This window comes from Chelmon rostratus, chromosome 19, assembly GCF_017976325.1.
Source record: "Chelmon rostratus isolate fCheRos1 chromosome 19, fCheRos1.pri, whole genome shotgun sequence".
NCBI lineage: Eukaryota > Metazoa > Chordata > Actinopteri > Chaetodontiformes > Chaetodontidae > Chelmon > Chelmon rostratus.
Genome location: NC_055676.1, coordinates 9703910 through 9715959, shown reverse-complemented (window position 1 = coordinate 9715959; position 12050 = coordinate 9703910). Strand labels below are relative to the sequence as shown.

At 40.7% G+C, this 12050-nt stretch overlaps 1 protein-coding gene across 1 annotated transcript in view; it reads left to right on the top strand.

Annotated features, from left to right (window-relative positions):
* The window catches only part of LOC121623137 (matrix metalloproteinase-17-like), a 75952-nt gene that overhangs the window by 46051 nt on the left and 17851 nt on the right, over positions 1 to 12050 (top strand). The window contains exon 4 of the mRNA XM_041960314.1: positions 7416 to 7702. Within this exon, the coding sequence (XP_041816248.1) occupies positions 7416 to 7702 (287 nt within the window). The remainder of the gene's footprint in view (positions 1 to 7415; positions 7703 to 12050) is intronic.

The window sequence follows — 12050 nt, the reverse complement described above, 5'->3', positions numbered from 1 at the left end:
GATGTAAATTATGAGGGCGCAGAATCGTCCAATATACGAGTATTTCCCAGTGATGGGCTGGTTCAATCAGGCAGGATCAACCGGGGGGAGTAAGCTTCTTTAGTATATGGTGACCAGTTTCCTGCTTCACACTGGTTTGCAAAAGTAACAGATCAGACTGCTCGGGGATGAGTTCAGAGGGATGAATCACTTGTCACTGGGGGCAGGGTGGTTATGGCTTATTGATAACAAATTACATGATGACTCTGTCCCTGTGGCATCGCCTTGTTGAAATAATCCCCCCGCATCCTCCCGCCGGAGGCTTTCAGTCTGAGATACAGACATTCGTTTTTTTGGGTCAAGATATGATTTCATGGGGGCTCTCGTAAGGTGACCTGGAAAACTGTGTGGCAGCAATCCAGCATCACACTGCACCCAAACTGCTGTACAGAGTCAACATCTGCTTCAGGGGAGCAGCGTGCACACTGCAGTGAAGACCCGCTGTTTTATGACTGGAACATTTTGCTTTTCCTCATCACTCGCTCTCTCTTTCTCCCTCCTTCTCCCCATCCTGCTCCTGCCAATCACGCGCCTTACAATGCCTTCAGCTCAGCCCCACTCCGCAGCCTGTCTTTTCAGTCCAGTGAAGCCACCTTTCTACTCGCAGCTCTCGGCCAAGTTTTACTGGAAATTGAGATATATAGACCTCCTGTCCTTTGTAGATTTTCTTTCAGCTTGGAGCTCCTGCCACGAAGCAGATGGTAAATTTAGCGTGCTTTTATTATAAACACCTGTGGATTATTTTTTGATTTCAGATTCAGTCACATTTTCAGAGGTTTCCATATGGTGTGGTTTATCAATAGCACAACATAGTAAAACATTGATATTCTATACAGAACTGCTGCCTCAGGAGTGTTTTTGGGGTTTCATTTAATGAAAGCATTTTTTATCCAGGCTTTTTAAAATGTATGGTTCCTTGCTTGCTTCTTTATGGAGTATTGCCTGCTGTTTTCTGAGGTGTAAAATCATCGCATTCACTCTCAGAAACATCCACTGCACTCTCATACAGAGTCTTTTGCCTTCTATCGTCACATTTTTATCAGTGCTGAGGCACTGAACTAACACAACACTTTTATGTCAGTTAAAACTTACTTTCTAGAGGTGTGTTATAGCAGTATCTGTAATGGTAAAACTAATTTCCCTCCTCATTACATATTTATAACATAGTCTGGCTTGCAAGGGTCACATTTTCAATAAAGCAAGTTTTACATCTGTCGGATATAAAACTTCCTATAAGCACACAATCTCTCTACAACTGTGGAAAAGATCTCCCCACGGCCATTTTACGTATGCGATAACTAGGCGGTTTATTACACTAACTTGCAATAATTTGCTTGCTCATTTCCTGTCATTACATCTATTGTCTTGATTGTAGGGAAATGAATCTCACTGTGTTCTAGTGCAATAGAAATGCAGCCTATTGAAAGGCTGTATTGTGCATTGTGTGTGCATGTAATACTTTGTTTGGCATCTTTATCTTCCTGCTGCTGCATGATTTTTAAAAGGGAGAGTAGGCTGTCATTAATTTGCCCGAATAATACGATGCACATAAAATGCATTGCAAATCGTGGCCCTCCTCCTATTGATTCGGAAATGATTTGAGCAGTCTCCAAAACCTGTGTTTATATCCATTTAGTAGCTGTCCTCTCCTTACAAGTCAGTGAATTGAACATTTCCAATTTCAGACAAGGGAAATTAAGAGAGACTAACATCTTCGCAAATCCAATTTCTCTGAAACAAGCACATCCTACTTTAAAAGAAGTCAAGTTGTTTGTTACTTTCAAACAAAAAACAAGTTATTGTCTGCATTCTGATTACCTCTGTTGGAACGGTATCAGTAAAAAGGCTGATTTCACAGTCAGTCAAAAAAAGGTTTCTTTTGTGGGTTAAATCCCAGATTAAAAACTATCATGTGTTTGAAATTACAGACCTCATTATACTTAACGTCTCTGTAACGTATTCTTTTGATTGAACAGTAAAACATATTAAAGCAACAGAGCTAGTTTCACTTGAAAGATAACTCAAATAGAATAAGTAGAGTAACTTGTTGTTCTTTGGTTAAAACAAATTAGAAATATAAAACAGCAAGATTACAAATAGTGGCAAATTTGATTAAATGAACAAATAAGTGTAGAATCATGAATACTGTGGCATCGACTTGCCATCCCTTTGCTTGCTTACTCTTCATTCCCATCAGTGTGTAACAATGCCTCTTTCGCTTCCCTCTCTTTCTTCCTCACGCCGTTTCCTCCTCTTCCATCCTCTGTTTGCCAGTTAAGCACCATAGCGAAAGATTCACAGTCTGCCCGCTCAGTAGTGTCAGGGTGTTCTTTGATGTAAGCAGTTCTTTATGGAGGTATTATATTTGATTGATGTGGAAACGTCTGACAGTACACTCTGTTCTCAGATATTTATTTGTGGGTCAATGATGCACACTCAGGAGCTCTGTTGCTGTTAAACAGGCCTCAGCCACTGATGATTCCTGCTTTTTGCTGCCGCCAAAAACTCTTACATCTGCACTTTTCTACTACACTGTCTCCAAACTCTGCAAGCTCATGTGCTTATCACTTTCAAACAGCTCATCAGTCACGCTCATGAAATTTCAAGAAAGTAAACATGATCACACAGTCATCAGCTTGAGCCGCATGTGTAGTCTTTAAGAGCTGAGCTGAGAAAACCCTGCAAAGATATGACCTGTGACTGCTTTAACCTCTCGCCCACAAACACTTGACCACAACTTTCCACTGTCATCAGCAGTCTTACTAGTTCGCCACAAAGATGAACAGTTCAATTAAAGTTCCACTAATGATGCTCATGCACAACATAATATTTTGATGTAGCTCATTCAGCCAACTCTCATGGAATGCATTATTCTAAATACAGAATATGTACAGTCTAGATGTTTGGTGTTAGCATAGCATATGGTTGTAAGCATGCAGCAAAAGCGTAAGGAGATCACTAGCGGCTTAAAACAATAGTTTGACATGTTGGGAAATATGGTTATTTAATTTCTTGCAGAGATTTAGATGAGAGGTTTGACACCTCTCTCATGTCTGTAAGCTAAGTATGAAGCTATTGCGGTTAGCTTAGCTCAAATCAGAGGCTGAAAACAGGCAGAAACGGTTAGCCTCTGTCAAGACTCTCATATATATATATATATATATATATATATATATATATTAGCATCTCTGAAGCACTATAATTCTCATGTATTGTTTGTTTGAACTGTACAAAAACTGAGGTGTAAAAAGTTGTGGTTGTACGAAACTTTAGGTAGCCAAAATGTTTTTGCCGGTGTTAGGAGTGTATTTCTAGTATTTTGTGTCCATGGCTGGAAAAAAGAAAAAGATAGGTAGGTTTTAAAAGGAATTTTGACTGGGGTCATCCAGCATGAACAGAAAAGAGATGTCATTATTTAAAGGTTAATTTCCTGGAGTACTTTTTATTTCATCGTAATCTGAGTCTCGGTCAAGAATTTTGTCATATTTTCAACATGACCTAATTCATTAAGTTGCCGACAAAATTAGTGAATTATTTTTTTTGTCAAGTAAAATAACACATTAAGGTTGATATAGGGTATACCTGCTCAGTTCACCTGTGGCATGCAAAGAAAAGCCAAAACACTTTTGTATTTCCATTTTCAGACGCTGTGTTGAACCTTAAAATGAACACTGCCTTGTGCCATAAAAAATAGAAAATGTTTTGCCTCAGCAACTCTGAATTATTTAAAGAGTTTTTAATTGGATGAAATAGTGCCCAGCATGTTTTAAATTTCTCTAAACAAATACCAGATTTTTCTTTCAACAGTGGACATAAATATATATTATGCCACAGTGCAATAGAATAAAATGATTGATTTTTCCATAGTCTATGTGGTGGGAAAAAAATAGTCATGCATTTTTTTGGAAGTAGCTGAAAATGCTATACTGGTATGGACTTCATGTGAGCAAGCTGTTTAATAAACATCAGATCTGACTGTTGTTGGTCACTTGATGAAAACATAATCAATAAGGTTGTTAAAATCAAGGTGTAATATTGACAAACTGACAGGATCCCTGCCACGCTCTGTAAAGATAGCCAAATTTAAAGGCGGCACCGCAGGGATGTGACACCTGGTTCATTTTTTATGCAGCTATAGTCTCCTTAGGTAAACACATGCGGTTCCCTGGGACTCCTGGGTTCATCTGAGATGCAGGGCAGGACCGGTCTGACCTTGGCCGACTTGCCCACAATTACATCCACACGCTCGCAGGCTGACACACACATTTGGATGCACATACGAACTTACACCCTGACAAAATCAAGCACTCTGCCTCTCCATCTTTGGCGCTCATCAACATTCAGCCAAACACACACACACAAACACACGGACGTGCACAATTGCCCACCCTCGTCCGTCTGAATTAGGACTAATAAGCAGGTGAATTGTCTGTGGAGGTTGAGCCATTAGCAGTGACCTTGGCTAACTGTGGTTTGCAGTGAGGGTCAGATGCTCTGTCAGTGTGAATAAGTGGACTGTGTCGGCACATTTTTGTGAACAAATCAACACAAAAAACATACTTGTTGTGTACCACAGGTCTCCCCACAGAGCAGGTGATCTTATTAGATTTTGAAGAGACTTGCTGCATAAATTTGCATCGCAATGAGGTAAAACTCATTTCAAACTACTTCGACTTATTGCTTTAAGCTAACGTTGCTAATACCGTCCATGTGTTTCGTGACAGCATGTTGACAAAGACATATTTGCTAATTAATACATTAATTAGCCGCACTAATGGACTCCTTCGCATCACTGGGTGTGCTAAAGACATCATGGTAACAGCAGAACAACAGGCAGCTAAAGTGGGCAAAGCAGTGAGGAGGGGGAGACAGTTCCTGCTAATGTAGGCTGAAACTATGGATGTTAGTAAGATGACCTTCAAAAGCTTTTATTGGAAAGAAGTGATGTGAGAGGTGACGGTTTTCTTTGTATACATTTTTATACCAAATCATGTTTACAGGACTACTTCAGTGCTTTTTAATGTATAGCATTCGTCATGACAATAAGAATATGAACCCGGTGTTGGTTCTATGGAGTGTGACTGAGAATAGTCTGACAGATTTAAACCTGCAATTACCATAAACACAACACTGACAGGGCAAACCGTTGCCTATTTGTACATCCAGCAGACGCAGAGAAAAGTCAGAATTTATCTGGAGTCGTGTTTGTGTCCACCTGGCTAATGTAAATCTGATATTCACCCTCCTTTTAGCTCTGTTTTTTTATTTTTTCTCCAACAACCCCTGAGGGAAATGGCTCTAAATGCTCTGCTTTGTTCACCATCAAGTCACTCACTTCTGTGGTGCTGGGCAGGTGGAGGCAGAGTGCGATTTTAGAGACTTTTTGCTGAAAGCAGCTGCCTGCTGTGGCTTAAAGTCTCAGGCTGGAAAAAAACAGAACAATGAGCTGACAACAACCACATATTTGGTTGTTGGAGGACCCGTTGTCTCTGAGGCAGATATTGTTTTAACACAGAAACAGGAGGAGGACAAGAAAGAAAATCAATCATACGCTATACACACATACATCATTTGACCTCTCAAAGTGAGACATAAAAACGGTAAATAAAACAAGGATTAATTCAACAGAAAAAAGGCAACAAAAATTCAAGAGAGACAAATGAAGACAGCTGAGGGAGGGAAGAATAACTGTCTGTCTGTCTGCCGGCTGTATGTATATGTAAGTGTGTGTGTGTGTGTGTGTATGTATATCAAGATGAATTGCCAAACATTCGAGAGTGGATAAAAAGTAAGCAGTGATGAATGCGAACAAATCTGAAACTGAGGTAAACAAGACAGAGCTTACGCAAGCGTGTGAACCTGTATCAGTGTACCTTGAGAAGCGAGTGAGAAGATTAAAGAGATCTCGCAGGCGTGAGCTCCTCCGGCAGGTGTTCAGAAGTTTGACTTCGGCAGCAAAGGTCTGGTCAACGTCAGCTACAAGCTACGTTGTTGGAGCAGCTGCTGCTCAGGCTCACGCGGGGATGAAAGGCCTGAAATGTGGCGGGTGGCGAAAGTGGCTGTGACTCAGAAGTTGCCCTGTCATGTAAAAAAAGAAAATGCCAGCAGGTCATCGGGATAAAAGCTTTAAGATGGATAAACAAACCTCCAAAGAGGTGTAAGCACAGATTACAACCTCGTTGGATAGATTTATTTATCTTGTCAGTAGAGCTTGAAGGGAGCATTTTTCCTTTTTTTTCCTGTGAATTTCAAGTGAAGTTCAGCTGCAGGTAGCTGCTGACCTGCAACATACAGTAGAGGTTTCGCCACAGGTTGTGTCCAATTAACAGGACATGTTGACAAAAGTGCTAAGTCATGTTGCCAGCTGTTAACTATGATATGTCAAAAAGGAACGACCCCTGTGTTTGGGACATGCAATACTCCACCTTCTACCTAAAGAGCAGTCTGGACTATCACCTGTTGTTATCTGTGGGTCATCCTGTGGAAATCTGGACTGATCGGCTGCAGCAGTAGAGTCCTTTTACGTTTGATACATCTGACTGTGGATGAGAGTCTACATTCCTGTGACAACAAATTAATGTTTGAAAGTGTTCTGTGCTCTGACACAGATGTTCTTAGCTGTGTTTTCATAGTGTATTATGAAACATAATAGCGTATTAACGTGAACCTGCCCACTCCAAAATTTGCCCTTCAGCTAAATCTGAAAACTGAAGGACTAAAACTTACTTCCCATCTGCTAAACTGTGTGCCTCATTCATCACTCACATGGCTCTAACATAGTGCTTTAGACTTTTTTCTTTCCAAACACAAAGGGGACAGTTCTTCATAAAAGGAGCAATTTATTCCAGTTAGAACCTGCTTCAGGGAACCTGAGTCAATCTTCTGTAATACACTACGTCAAAGCCACACTAAAAATCAGACAGAAAGAGTCACCTTTATTGGCAGCAAAAAAGCGGGCTATTTTTAACTCTGTCCCTTTTTACTTCAGAACTATAAAGGGCACCGAAGTCGCTACATAATAACAAAAAAATGTCGCTGTAAATCATGAAAGATGTTATCCAAAAGGAGGAAAAGGTTTTTGGTAGCTTGGCTAAAATTGCAGTTTAAAGATCAAGAATAAGGGTTGAGGGTGTTTTTATTCGTTTATTAGGTTTTATTTGTCAAGAAAAGGTTGGGCAGTGAAACTAAATGGGGTTATATGCCTTTAAATGTTGGCGGTGCAGAGGAGAGCTCAGGGTAGGTGTAAAATGGTGAAAGGTGAGTTTGCTGAAAACAGCTGCAGGGCGTTTTAAGGAAGTAAACACAGCTGACCTGAGAGTGAATCCCCACTTTTCTTTCTTTCTTATGTGACATATCTGTCTTCTCCCTTCTCTCAGAGTGAGGACCTTCCCTAAGGATTCGGCCTTACTGGGCAGGGACACTGTTCGAGCCCTGATGTACTACGCCTTGAAGGTCTGGAGCGACATCGCGCCACTTAACTTCCACGAGGTGGCAGGAAGTGATGCAGACATTCAAATCGACTTCACTAAGGCCGACCACAATGACGGATACCCCTTTGATGGGCCCGGGGGCACCGTGGCGCACGCGTTTTTCCCCGGAGAGAGGTTCACAGCCGGGGATACGCACTTTGATGATGACGAGGCCTGGACCTTCAGATCACCAGGTGAGGATCTTTGCTTGTGAGTGTTGCCCTTGAATGTGCATGTGTTATATTAACATGAGAAAGGCAGTGTGTTTGAACCAAAAAAGGCTGGAAGATATAAGGATGATGGGGGAGAATGGATATAGAGTGATGTTCTGGGAAACATTTCACCAAAACTTTTCTTAGAGGCTCCCAGAGTACTATGAGATGAGGAGATTGGAGGAGTCCGTGTGTAGAAAACTGAAAAAGGGCCTGAAAACTGTATTGAATTTCCATACTCACCCAGACTTCTATATCCAAAAACTAGAACGCTGACTGTATTTTGGATCCACGCTGTGCTTCTTCCCTCTGTTCATGTTCCAAATTCTATAATTAATATTTAATATGTTAGAACTATGAATATAACATACAATGGTTTCAGATACAGGACTCAGTGTATTGACTGAAGCAGCGGTGGTTGTTATCACAAGCTTATTAGGAGGCATAAAAGGCATCCTTTCATTTCCTCCTGCTGCCACAAACAAACAATCGACCTTAATGTGCCACTGATACCCATGATTTCTTATTTCTAGTACTTAACAGCAGAAAGTCAAGTTAACTGTTCTCTTATATTGTTCCCACTTGATTGTAGGGTTTTCACAAGAATTGAGTGTTTTAAGTGTCGCAGCGGATAATTGAGAAGAGAAAAAAGACAACAGACAAAAGCGCCATATTTTGAGTGATTATTATTTTTAGCATTTTCACTCACTGAAGCAAAACGTTTCCTTTGATTCGTGCCAATGAAAAGCTGAAATGAATGTGTCTCTACCAGACCTGCAAGCAACACTATAATTTGTGGTGTCGACGAACAGCTGCTTGAGTGACAGTCGATAAAAGAGTGATTTGGACAAAATGACACAGTGATGAGGATTCCAGAGTTGCGAGACATCAGTGCGTCTTTATAGTGAGGAACGATGGTGGGAAGTTAATTTACTCAGTACAATGGTGAAGATGCTTGAACTCAACTGGAACATTTCCATGTTAAAATTCTACCCCACTACATTTCAGAGATAAGAATTGCTCCTTTTATTTGGCAGCTGCAGTGACAAGTTAGCTGCAAGATTAAGATTGTACAAAAAGAAATGATCATCTTGTAAACTACAATGCACGCTCAAATGAATCTATAAAATGCAGCTACAACACTGAATGCTGCTTACACATTAATGAGTCAATAAAAATAACCTAATATGATATTGTACTTCTTTTACCTTTACTTACATGTGTATTTTGCAGCTATTACTTCAGCACTTACTCTACTGAAGTAAATGTTTTAAATGCAGTACATTGCAATGGAATAATTTCACACTGTGGTATTGCTGTGATGTTTCACTTTCTTGGCCAAGAGGTGGATGAGTGGACTGATCCCATTCTTCTGCTTGTACAGTAAATATGAAGCGAGGCTACCACCAGCCGCTGGCTAATCTGTCTTAGCACAAATGCTACAAACGGGGGAAACAGCTCGCCTGGCTCTGTCCAGAGGTACCATAAGATGCCTTTATGTATGGATTAAACAATCAAGACACGGCGTGTTATTTAGTGAGCTTTTGATGTGTTAGTAGGTGGATTTTGTTACTACGGGGCAGAGCTAGGCTTGCTGTTTACCCCTATATCCATTATTTATGCTAAGCTAAGTCAGCCGGCTGCTGGCTGTAGCTTTGTATGTGGCGTATAATGAGCGGTATCAATCATCTCTTCCAACTCTTCTGTTTATATCAAGAATGTGAGTAAGTCTTCCATCACAGTGTTGGTATTTCTTAGTAATAGCCCCTGCAGATCAGACACTTATTTTTTACAGTTTCTTCAAGAAAAATCATGCTTATGTGTGCAAATTCCATGATGATGACTTCAATTCTTCATGGCACATGCTCCCAGAGGGTCTCAGGCCCACGGTGCTGTCCTACTCCCTGGAGATGGAATTGAAAGCTTGGGGCAGGGGTGTAGATGATGCTGACTGCACCAGCTGGTGAGTCTGTGACGCAGCCAGGACTTGTGTTCGTTTCCATTCTTTGCTCTTGCCCTGTTAAAGCTGTGAGCCATATGCCACAGCGGCTCAATCTGCTCCAATTAGAGGCCGCGGGCCGCAGCGGTGGCAGGACATGATGGCGTGATGGTGTGTTAGTTTACAGAATCATCTGCGGAGACGGGGGCTCAGTTGATGGGAGCAGGGCGGTGAGGGAGGGAGGGGTCAGGGGTGTGTCTAGTCCAGTCTATTTCTTTTTCAAAAATCTAATTTTCAACACAATGATTTCAGCAATAAAGCAAGGAAAAATATTTGCCTGAGGAAATATGTTTCCAGCCATAAGAGTGAGGGCGAGAGTCTGGTGGAAGCCATAGTGTTAAAAACACAACCTTCACTGCGAGCCAGAGTGAAAAGATGCTGGCTGTGAATCAACTTACTTTGTTTGACGTTCTTGCTTTCAAGGTTACTTCTTTCACTCACCACGATAAAGGAAATGTACATCAAATAAAACACATCACAGTTTTTCATTCGTAAATCAGGCCTTAGTACTCTGCACTAAAGCCCTCTGCTTCTTATGGCCAATCAATGCCAATAAAAACAACCCTGCGCTGCACACTGCTGCCTTTGATTTTATGACATTCTTTTAGAACAGTTTATGTGATTTTAGATATAGATACTCTGCTAGAGACAATGTGATCTGTACGCTATAAAAACAAGATATTGCCCTTATGATCTCTTCTCATACTCTTACTTTGAGACTGTCAACTGAAATGCCTTCAGCAATTTGGGGCTTACCTCTAGGCCAAGGTCCTCGCTAATTATGGAATTTCAAATCTTCTCCTTCTTTCTAATGGTCTAGAAAGGATAACTGCTATCCAATTAACTATGTAACTCTAAAGCAATGGGGTATTCAAATGTTTCACCCTGACATTTGGGTAATTTCACAGCAGTAAGAATGCACTTTTAGTAATAAATGTTCTCCTGCATGCAGCACCTCTGCAGCCCATGACTCAATCATCTTATTCTTCTATTTTGCCTTTTTCTGTTTCTTATATGTGGATGAACTACGGTAATTCTTTTGATCTGTTGATAAAGGTTCCCTGTGGAGAGTTTGGGTCTGTGTTGTGTTTATGTCTTGCATGCGATGTAGTACACATTTCTACCCATGGAGTCACGCTATTCCACGGATTTAAAGGTGGTGGTAATGTGCCAATAAATGCGGCAGTGCCCCAGCAAAGCAAAGAGAAAGGAAACATGGATATAAACAATATAGTATTTATACAGTATTGCACTGTGTTGGTGTTAAACGCTCAATGCCAACATAGCTTTTGTTTGTTTATGAGAGATCACCACAGAGCACCTTGAATATCAAAATATTGCAGCTTTATAGAGAATATTTAATGCATTACAGTTAGAATTTCACATTGAGATGGTTTTGGTGAATTCTGGTTACTTTCATAATACTGGACCATTAAAAAGAGTTGGTTGGTGCTAAATTATTAACAATCCCAATGCAATCCTGTTTTTTCACCCATGGAAGCGTTATTTTATCTGCATTTGTTGCACTGGCTTGAGTTTGTCGGTCAGGAAAGGCAACAGGTTGCACCCCTTCTTCTTCCTTAGTGTTTACCCATTGATGGTTTTAAGCCAGATGCATCTGCATGTTGATGGGTGCTCATTGTTGCAAAGTGAAAATGTATTAATTAAATCAGGGCGTGACAGTCACACATCTCCTGTTTTGCAGGGCAGCCATCCGGTCTGTTCAGTAGCTTAAAGGAACATTTTTCTAAAGCTGCCAACTTGCCTAATTTAACACTGAATGTTCACAAAAGGAGCTGATGCAGACTAATATTGCCCCCAATTAATTTTTGACATGACATAACAGCTCTTTGTTTCCACTGTGCATTGGGCTGGTCAACATCTAAAAAAGGGGAAGTGTTTTCCTAACACATACAGATCATCTGGAAAGTGAAAGCTACAGAGCATGACCAATATATGGGCATGGGGGATATTATCAGCTGATTGTCCGTCTGTATCCTGCAGGATACTTAGCAAGAAAGTGCCATACAGGGATGCTGAGGATATGACTGAAGCCATTTGGAAACACTGTCATCGCTATATAGTTTGTCCACCAGAGAGCATTGACAAGTTTATTTTTTAACTATAAAATGCCCCACTCAGTACGTATTTTGGTCAGCGTTCACTGATTTCCAAATTTTAGCTATCATTGCATATAAATCTGTCTGTCTTTTAGTGTAGTTTCATCTCTTGGAGCCTAAATGGAGCTCAATAGACTGATAAATATTTCAAGTGCAGAGGTCTAACATTTGTGTCTCTGGACACCTTTTTCATATATTTCCAAGGATTCAA